Consider the following 11,107-nt stretch of genomic DNA (forward strand, 5'->3'; position numbering starts at 1 on the left):
GCCTGTAGTCCCAGCTACTCAGGAAGCTAAGGCAGGAGAATGGTATGAACCCGGGAGGTGGAGCTTGCAGTGAGCCGAGATTGCGCCACTGCACTCCAGCCTGGGTGACAGAGCGAGACTCCATCTCAACAAAAAACAAAAACAAAACAAAACAAAAAAAAACTACTCCAGCCAGCCAAGCCACCTCTGCCATTCTTCCTCTCCCGAAAACAGCTGGAGTTAAAGGCATTGCTCGCATTCATGTTCCTTTCTCCATGTCTGCTTCATCACAGATCCAACAGCATCTAGGATCTTTCTGTGAAAATCCCTCTTATTATATTATCACAAGGAATTCCTGCACATAACTCAATCCTTTCACTTGGCATGACATTTATATAATTCTAATCTCCACTCTCACTCTTGATAAAAAAAAGAGCACATCTGGTGTTCAGCTGAAACACATGCAGATGAACTCCATAATCAAGCCCCTATACAACAACCAGTGGCCAATGATGCAGTCCCTAAAGAGACCTAGATTAGACTCACCAACAGGGAGACAATGGCATCAGATGGAGAGACCACATGATTACCTGTCTCCTCGCAGGCATGGACAAAAATGCCCATAAGGCAGTTAATTATGAAAAACTTAGAGACATTACACAAGAGCTCCAGGAAAATCCTGCCCTTTTCTTATCATGCCTCAGCAAAGCTATGCTAAAATATACCAATTTGGACCCAGAATCTAGAAAAGGTCCAACTTTTCCCCACCTCCAATTTATTTGCCAATTCGTCCCAGATATCTGGAAAAAAATTACAAAAATTAAAGGAGTGTCCCCAGACATCTCAGAGGGACCTCCTAAATGCAGCCTTCCATGTCTTTAACAAAGATACAAGGAACAAAAAATTCAAAAAAACAAGCATCTGCGTTTAAAATACCAAATGCTCACCTCTGCTGTCCTAAAGTCAATTACACAAAAGCCTCCCAATAACCTGAAAGGAAACTCCCCCACCTCTCCAAGAGTCTGTTTCATATGAAGCAACCCTGGACACTGGGCAAAGGCTTGTCCTGGCCCCCTGGCCCCCCACCAAATCACGCCCAACTTGTGGTCTTTGGGGACACTGGAAAATGGACTGCCCCCAATGGGAACACCTTTCCCATTTGGGTGAGGCTCATAATGAAGTCCCCCAACCATCACAGAAGGAAATTTCTTCACTGTTGGTACTGAGAGCAGAGAACTGAGGGTGTCCAGGATTCTTTGCCCCCATATCTAGTAAGTCCGTGGAACCCAGGGTAGTTGGGATGGTATCAGGTAAAATTATTTCCTTTCTTTTGGATACTGGGGCGAGCCTATTTGTATTAACTGACTATCAAGGCCCATTAAAATGTTCACCTGTTTCTGTTGTTGACATGAGGGGCATACAAGAAACCCCATATAAAACACTGCCTCTATACTGCTCATTTTGGGGAATCACCCTCACTCACTCTTTCTTGGTCATTCCTCATTGTCTCACTCCTTTACTAGGAAGGGACACCCTACACAAACTAGGAGGATTCATTCATTTATCAGCCCTACACCAAAGCCACGCTTATTTGTTATTATGTCAAGAACAGACACTCCATGCCAAACAGACTTAAATCTCAAATTCCTCAGTCATGTAAACACCATAGTATGGAATATTGACTCCCCCCAGGATAGCTATCCACCGTTATCCAATCCAAATTTCACTAAAAGATCCTATATAGTGGTCCCAAAATATCCCCTCAACCCTAATGGATTACAGGGATGCAAGCCCATCATCTCCTGACTTCGGGCTGCCAACATTTTAATCCCCACCCATTCTCCCCACAATACTCCTATTCTTCTAGTAAAAAAAACTCAATGGCTCCCATAGACTGGCTCAGGATTTGCGACAAATTGATTTCTCTATTATTCTTGTTTATCCTGTTGTCACAAACTCCTATATCCTCCTATCATGAATTCCTCCCAACACTAACCATTTCTCTGTATTAGACCTCAAAGATGCATTTTTTTTACTATCCCTCTACATCCTTTCTCTCAAATCTTTTTTGCTTTCGCTTGGACCAATGCTGACACAGGCTACCCCCAGCAATTAACCTGGACTGTCCTCCCCTAAGGGTTTAAAGACAATCCTCACTATTTCCATCAGGTACTTCAATTAGACCTTTCCTAACTACCTCTACAACCTATCGTTTTGCTTCAATATGTAGATAATTTACTCCTTTGCTGCCCCTCTCTAGAACATTGTATTCAACACACCACCCAGTTTTTAAATTTTTTTGGCTGAATATGGGTACCAGATATTCAAAAGGAAGGCCTAATTAACATCTCCAAAAGTTTCACACCTAGGACTGATCATAATTCCAAATACCCAAGAAATTCTGCTGGCATGAAAGTAAGGTGTTCAACAAATCCCATTTCCTAAAACAAAAAGGGACTTACTTTCTTTCCTTAGGTTAGTGAGATATTTCCAATTATGGAGAGCAGATTTTGTCATTATTGCTAAACCCCTTTATGAACACACAAAAGGAAATTTTGACCAATCTCTCACTCCCACCTCAGACCTTTATTATGCTTTCTCTCACCTAAAATTGCCTTATTATAGGCCCCCACCTTAGGGCTTCCGAACTCCCTAAGACATTTTCATCTATATTTACACAGTTCTCAGAATCAGGCCTTTGGGCTATTAGCCCAACCCATGGGAAACTCCCTCTAACCAGTAGCATATTTTTCAAAACAGCTAAACCTCATTTATAAAAGCTGGCCCCTTTGCTTAAAAATTTTGGCCACAGCATCTCTAATTATCCCTAAGGCACAAAAACTCACATTCTACAAACCCCTTCAGATATTTTCTTCTCAAAGTCCGTAAGATATGCTCAGCCATAAGGCACTCATCTCCATCTCATCCTCTCGCATGCATGCCCTACATTCAACTCTCTACCTCTCCATAAATGCTCCCCACCTAACCCTGCCACTCTTTTACTTTCAAAACCAATTTTTAACCCCAACCAACGCTTGTGGTGTAATCTAATTAAAAGTTCTCACATCATGTTTCACTACCTTACTTCCACTCACATAAGGGGAGCCCCAGATTGGCTTATAGATGGCAGTGCATCAAAAAACCGTCCCCTCTAAGCAGGATATGCCATCTTTGAAAAAAAAAAATCATAACAACACCCACTCTTTCCTGCCTAGAAAAGTCATAAAGACTGTTCCCCTGCCTTTGGGCACATCCGCACAACAAGCAAAATTAGTTGCCCTAATAAGAGCACTAACCCTAGCAAAAAAACACACAAGTTAATATATGCACCAATTCTAAATATGCCTATAACATCATCCATTCCAATACCCAAATTTAGAGTAAGCAGGACAATCTCACAGCTAAGGGAGCCCCTATCATTAATGGAAAACTCATCCATCATCTATTAAAGGCAGCTCTACTTCCAAAAAAGGTTACAGTTATCCATTGCAAAAGCCATCAATCAAACAAAAGCTACAATTCTTTAGGAAACCATAGGCTGACTATTGGGCAAAACATGCCTCAACCAATCACCCAATTCCCCAATATTTATTTCTCCTCGTACAACATATTCCCTCCTTTTATCCAGAATACCAAGCACAACAACTAATCACGGCAGGGGAACAATTCAAACCCTTATACTAGTTCATACAAAACAAATTAGTCCTGCCTGACTCTGAAAAAACAACTCATCTATGGGACATTCACAACCTCTTCCACACTAGCCATTCCCCTCTACAACATTTCTTAAGTTCCCATACACACCTAATCCCAGATATAAAGGAACAGTTAAAAGCCATTTCCCATCAATGCTCTATTTGCCAAAAAGCTCCACCCCACTCCAACACTAGACCCCCTTCTTTCCCAACCCATCAAGCCAGGGAACGCCTTCCAGAACAGGAATGGCAAATTAATTTTACCCATATGCACCAAGTAAAAAAAAAGTTCAATTTCTTTTAGTTCTAGTTAATACCTTTTCAGGATGGGTCAAGGCTTTTCCCACAACGAACAAACAAACTTTTACTGTCACCTCCAAATTAATAACAGAAATCATCCCCAGGTTCAAGGTGCCTCTTTCTTTTCAATCTAATAATGGTCCTAAATTCATTTCTCAAATTACTCAAATGCTTGCACAAGCCCTACAAATTACCTGAAAGCTAAACATCCCCTGTTGACCTCAATCTTCAGGAAAGGTTAAAAAAATGAATGGCATTTTGAAAAACACCCTCACCAGGTACTCACTCCAAACACATAAAGGCTGGATTACACTTTTGCCTTTAGCCCTCCTAAAAATTTGAGCACTCTCATGTAAACCTTTATGCTCAGCCCCTTTAAACTCACATATGGGAGACCACTCGCCCCTTCTGCTCCACCTCAGGGTCAAGCTCCACCTCCACCAACCCCTCTTGTTTCCCCTCTTCTGCATACCATCTGCCATTTCATTTAGGCATATGCTGACAATACCTGCCACAACCCATCGCCAGCTCCTCTAATCCCTTCTTACAGCCAGGAGACTGGGTTATGGTAAAAAATCCCAATCCTACCCCCAATTCCCCTCTTACACCGAAATGGAAGGGACTTTACCAGATCATCCTTACCACACGCACAGCAGCAAAACTCCAGGGACTCCCTAACTGGTTTCATTATACTTCTCTCAAGAAAACAGACTTCCCTTCACCACATACCCAAACAACCAATTCTAAAACCCGTTCAGCCTTCTCTTGTATTTCCACAGGATCCACTTCCCTTCGCCTCACCCAAGTCCCAGAGGAAAAGGAGGAAAAATCCACATAAGCCACTTACGTCTCTTTCTCTCCCAAATTTTCATTGCTTCCTAAACAACCTTGTTAGAGACCTTCACTGGTATCCTTATGAAGCTCCCATTATACATCCTGACCAGCTCCTTACTGTTCTATGAGACCTGTGGCTTCAGTGAACTTTCCAGGACTTTACTCCTACCCAAATAACCTTTTTTCTCTTTTTGCTTGTTTCTTTCAGTATAAATTCCCTAATCACATGAACCTTACCAATACAACCACTCCTCACTGCTCTCAAACACAAATGCTCTCTAAACCCTCCACCATCCCTTTTGCTTCCAGCTAACCCTTCTTTTGCTCCAGAATGCTGATGTGCTCGTCACTGTCTTCCTCAGCTTACACAGCCCTTCCTACACCCCTTCATGACCTTTTAACAGGAAACATAACTGCAATTTATAAATTCCAAAAAGGAGCTTCCTTTTTAAAAACAGCTGACACCCCGGTTAGTGACTATCTCACTTCCAGGGCCAATCAGGCCAACAAATTATTTCAAACCTCCTGCAACTCCTTACAATGCCTCAAGTCCCAAGGCCCTCCCATTAAAGGGCCCATAACTAAATACACCCCCACTTCTACAACAAGCCTCACTTTGCTTTTTAGCCTCTAAGGGAAATTTCCCTGTAGGATCCTTGACATTTAACCAATGCTACCGCGCTATCATTGTTAAATACCCCTCTGACCATCAAACTAACTGGGTTAATTTCCTTCTTCCCTGGTCCTGCAGGTCTTGCTGCTTGTCAGGCCTCTCCTCCAACCCTCTGCCACAATTCAGAAAAGCTGAGAACCCCTTGGAGTGAAAAAGGAGGAGAAACACAGTGTCTGTAGCCGAGCAGGAGGTTAAATAAATACTTTCACTTCTCTTTTCCCCATTTTGGCAGAAACCTGTGAGGGTGAGTCAGTGTGTCCGCCGACTTCCTGCTCTGGGTCTGGGCAGCCACACGGCACGCAGGCTGGGCCAACTGGGGAGCTCATAGGCCAGGCTCTGAGACCCAGGCAGGGCCTAGGGTGGGAAGATGGCAGGTGGGGGCAGCGATCTGAGTACCAGGTGAGTCTTTATCTCTCTTCGTTTAACCTTTATCTCTGGCAGTATTGGAGGTTTCATGCATTTAGTTCAGTTTCTGTCTAAAGCTTCACTTTAGTTTAGTCCTGCTTTGCAAGAACATAGGTAGGTAGTGTAATATAATGAAATAAAAGAGAACGTAATGAGGAAATCAGATTTTTACAACTGCAGCAGGACAACTGTTTGTGTGAGTGCAGCTTGCCATAACACAGATGACTTTTCTTGTTTTGAAACTACTGCTCCACTGGCTGGGACACTCCGAACAGTCGTTTCAGTCATTTGTGACAGAGAGTTATTATTTCCCCATGATCTCTGAACCCTTTCACATCCCTCTGCCCTCTCTGCCTTCACATATGTCATGTCAAAGAAGGTAGTTTAGAAAACAGACACTCCAGGGTAAACAGCTGGCTTACTTTTAAACACTAGAAACTGTGGTTTCACCTGTCCTGGCAAGGGGCCTCAGTCAGCTTTGGGGCTATTTCCTTGAGTGACTCAGGGTGTGAGCTCTGATACAATTGACCTGGATCCAAAGAAGGAAAAAGAAGAAAAAGGCCCAGGATGATAGAAAGGTAAATATTTTTTATTTTTACTTCAATTTCCTGTCCCAAGATCGGGGATGCGTCTGACCAGAAAAGAGATGGAAATCCTATCTTTTCTCTGGTAATGAGTTTCTAAAAAACATTACTTAATCTATTTTTTTTTTTTTTTTTTTGAGACAGGGTCTCACTCTGTCACCCAGGCTGGAGTGCAGTGGCATAATCCTGGCTCACTGCAACCTCTGCCTCCTGGGTTCAAGCAATTTTAATCTTTTAAATTTTTTAATGCAAAAGAAATACATTACATTCTTGCTCATAAAATTTCAAACAGTGGAGGAGTATGTAAAGGAAAAAATCTCCTTCACCACTCACCTCACCTTGTAGCTTCCTTTCACAGTCCTGTGAAGAATCTTGGGCATAGCTTTTCTTATATTTTTCGATGCATTTATGTGTATGAAGTATTTTTTGTAAATACATAATTTGTGTTCTTGTTTTGTAATACATGGGATTACATTGCACATGTTATTCTGCATTTTGCATTTTTTACTCATTTTAATGGTGGAAATCTTAGAGATCTTTCACCTTAATACATGTAGAGCTACCTCATTCTTTTTACACATACAATTCCATAGAATTTACGTAGCATAATTTTTTAACCATTCTCCAATTGAAGGGCATTTATATTGTTTTAAATTGTTCACGTTTGTCAATAAGCTATAATAATGATTATATATTATATATATATATTTTTTTTGCACGTATGCAAGTATCTATCTTGTGTCTAAAGCTTAAAAGGTGGAATTGTTGAAGGGTGCTGTTGTTTACTTGTTTATAGATCCTGCCAAATTGTCTTTTTAGGAGGCTGAATGGAGGTGTTTCACGAGTAGCAAATGAGATGAACCATCTTCCTGCACACAGCCAAAGTTTGCAAAGGTGATAAAGAATTGCATTTTGTTTTAATTTGTATTTTCCTGATAATGTGGAAAGCTGAATAGTTTTTCATGTTTCGTGGCCAATTAAATTTCCTCTTCTATCATTGTTTTGTTTATTTTTTGCCGGTGTGATTCAGTTGAAGTGTTTGTCTTTTTTTCATGATATGGGAGAGTTCACTAAATATTCTGCAAAGTATAAATATACTTTTCTTCTCCCTTACATTGTATATATGGTGACTTTTATCTTATTAATAGCTTAAAATTTCATGTATAAACATCTTATGACGTAGATTTTATGAGACAGATGCACCCTCATTATAAATAGTGATACAGAGAGTTGCTGAGGCACTCTGTGAGCAATGTCAGTTTTTAAAGTCTTCTTGTGTTAAGGTGGCAGATTCGATTCTGCCTTTGTTCCAGGAAAAGTTCCTTCTCTAAAATCTCTGACATTTTCTTTTTCAATTTTTAGGCAAAATTATTCTTACATTGGGGCAACTTCAGTCTTCACAGCTTTTATATTCCCCCTGGTGCTTTCATCTTTTCAGTTTTTTACTTTGAGTTCATAATAGTTGTCTCAGACTTTTCCTCCACGACAATTATCTAGTGATACGGTTCGGCTCTGTGTCCCCACCAAAATCTCATCTTGAATTGTAATCAGAATTGTAAATTCCAGGTGTTGAGAGAGGGACCTGGTGGGAGGTGATTGGATCATGGGGGCAGTTTCTCCCACGCTGTTCTCATGACAGTGAGTGAATTCTACAAGGTCTGATGGTTTTGTAAATGGTAGTTTCCCCTGTGCTCTCTGTCTCTTGCCGCCTTGTGAAGAAGATACTTGCTTCTCCTTCACCTTCCGCCATGATTTTGAGTTTCCTGAGGCCTCCCCAGCCATGTGGAACTGTGTGCCAATTAAACTTCTTTCCTTTATAAATTACCCAGTCTGTGGTATTCCTTTAGAGCAGTGTGAAAAAGGACTAATACATCTAGATTTTAGTAGATTTCTTGTTTCTTGTAATTTCCAACTTAAAAAAACTGATTGTGTTTATTTATGAGGAGGGATCTTAATTTGTTTCTATAGCTCTGCAAGCTCCCCTGTATTCCACATTTTGTTAATTTCTCATTCAATCTTCATGGTTTTGCTTTATTTAGGTTTTTGTGCACTGTTAGGAACTTTGGGATATTCTTATTAGCATCTTTGAGATATTCTTCCAGACTGATTCTATCTGATCTTGTGTTCCATGTGCCTGCTGTGGCTTTACAGCACCTCTGGGCAGGCTTGACCAGGGCAGCTCACCCTAAATATCCCATTTGCTCAGTCATAATCTGGGAGAGTCACTTTTTTTTTTTTTTCAGGGTTCCTATTTTGTATGAGACCAAATTATTTTTTGTCTGAGCTGCAGTTTGAAGACTCTGTTTTTATTCTTATCAATTTTTCTGATGACACCATTAATTATATTATCCTTTTCCCCACTTATTGTGAACCAAGTGGCCATAGAGGCAGGGTGTGTTTCTGTGTTCTCTCTTCTCTGCCCCTGGCCTGTGAGAGCCTCTCCTTATGCCAGTACCAACCACACTGCCATAGCGATGGAGGCTTCCCAGGAACTCTTGACATCTGACAGGGCAAAATCTATTCCTCTTCCTCCAAAATGTCTTAAACTTTGGGTTCCCAAATTAGCCTGTCAAAATCCTGGCATTTTGTGTGGAATTGCACTGACTCTATAGATCAATTTGAAGAGAGCCGACATATTTACAATATTATGGCTTCCATTCTCATGAATATGGCTCAAGTATATGATTAATTTAGAACTATTTTCTATTAAAATATATTTTTTCTCTTTGAAGGTTTTGTACTTCTGCTAGATTTCTTCATAGATGTTTGATATCTTTATGCCATTATTAACTATAGTAGTCCTCCTTTATGCACCGTTTCACTTTCTGAGGTTTCAGTTAGTCATAGTCAACCATGGTCCAAAAACATTACATGGAAAATTCCAGAAATAAACAATTCATGAATTTTAAGTTACTTGCTGTTCTGAGTAGTGTGATGAAATCTCATGCTGTCCCTCTCCATCATGCCCAGGATGCAAACTATCCCTTTATCCAGCGTATCCACAATCCACAATGTGAACACCACCAGTCCATGAATCACTGAGTAGCCATCCTGGTAATCGGATCGGCTGTCATGATATCACAGTGCTTGTGTTCAGAGAACTCTGATTTTAGTCAATAATGGCCCCAAAGCACATGAGGACTGATGCTGGCAATTCAGATATGCCAAAGAGAAGCCATCAAGTGCTTCCTTTAAGTGAAAATGTGAAATTTCCTGAAAGAAAAAAAAAATTACATGCTAAGGTTGCTAATATCTACAGTACAATATTTTGAGAGAGAGAAAGAGACCACATTTACATAAATTTTATTACAGTATATTGTTATAGTTCTACTTCATTATTAAATATTATTTTTAATATCTTATTGTGCCTAATTTATTTATAGATAGGGGAAAACGTAGTATATACAGAGTTTGGTACTATGCAGTTTCAGGCATCCACTGGGGATCTTGGAAGCATCCCCTGTGGATAAAAGGGAATGAGGGTACTAAATTCTCTCTTACATATAAATTTGTATTGGTGACCCATGTTCTAATCCATAGTTATATTTTTTATTCTTGTTTCAATACTGAACTGTTTTAGTTGCTGTGATTTTCTAGGTAGTGTTCTGTAACCTGTCTTGCTGGGATCCAACTGAGAGACACTAAATGAATAGATAAATTTAACAAGAATTTATATTTTAAAAAATTCCAAATGATCCTAGGTAGAAACATGGTATATCTCTCCACTTATTTATAATTTTTTGAACTTGGGTCCTTATTGGGTCACTTTAGTGCTAGGCATTTTAAAATTGTATTTGTAATCAGGAACTCGTTTTCCTTTCACATTTTCTAGTTATTTCTTATGGGCATAGGGGAAATCTATTTGTTTTAGTTTGATGACCTTGTGCCTAGCAGACTTTCCAAGTGGTCTTCTTCCTCCTATTATTGTCTTGTATTTTCCAGAGAAACAATTACATCTTCAAAATAGCAGCTTTGTCTGCTCTTTTTCAGAATTTGTGCCTGTTTATTTTTCTTTTTCTTACTTTGTTTTCTTTCTTTTTTCCTTAGTATAGTAGGCAGGATTGTCAGTGTAATACTGAATGGCAACACAAAAATGAGCATTTTAGTTTTGTTCCAGCTCTCGAGGAACACTTACAATGTTTAACTCGAGACTTTCTGACAGATGCCTTTTATCAAGTTAAGGACATTTTCTGCTCTGGTTTACTAAAGTTATTTCTTTTAATCAAGACCATGTATAGGATATTTATCAAAATGCTTGCCAAAGAATCTTTGAGGTGATCATATCATTTTACTTCTATTAATTTTGATAATTTTTCCAAAGTAAAGCATACATAAAGAGATTAAAATATCAAACAGTCAACAAGATCTTAAAAACCAGAAGTGGCTCTTTTGGCCATCTTCTCCAGTCTGTGTTCAGTTTCCCAGATGAATCATCTTTAACTTTTTAGTTCTTCCCTCTGTACTTATTTCTCTAGCTTGAAATGACATGCAGATACAGCTCTTTGTAATTTTTCAAGTTCCAGTCATTAATCTGTTCACATAATAGGACAGAAGATGAAAACTTCTCCCCTAACACTCCTTTTCTTTCTTTCTTTCTTTTTTTTTTTTTTTCTTTTGAGATGGAGTCTGGCTCTGTC

The 11,107-nt window shown here is 39.7% G+C and overlaps 1 protein-coding gene across 1 annotated transcript in view; it reads left to right on the forward strand.

Moving 5' to 3' along the window:
• The first annotated feature begins 5,744 nt into the window (after positions 1 to 5,744).
• The window catches only part of SP140L (SP140 nuclear body protein-like), a 64,687-nt gene continuing 59,324 nt past the window's right edge, over positions 5,745 to 11,107 (forward strand). The window contains exons 1-2 of the mRNA XM_011951970.1: positions 5,745 to 5,880; positions 7,290 to 7,364. Coding sequence (XP_011807360.1) covers positions 5,849 to 5,880; positions 7,290 to 7,364 — 107 coding nt within the window. The 5' untranslated portion in view covers positions 5,745 to 5,848. The remainder of the gene's footprint in view (positions 5,881 to 7,289; positions 7,365 to 11,107) is intronic.

Source organism: Colobus angolensis, unplaced genomic scaffold, assembly GCF_000951035.1.
Source record: "Colobus angolensis palliatus isolate OR3802 unplaced genomic scaffold, Cang.pa_1.0 Scaffold33, whole genome shotgun sequence".
Lineage (NCBI taxonomy): Eukaryota > Metazoa > Chordata > Mammalia > Primates > Cercopithecidae > Colobus > Colobus angolensis.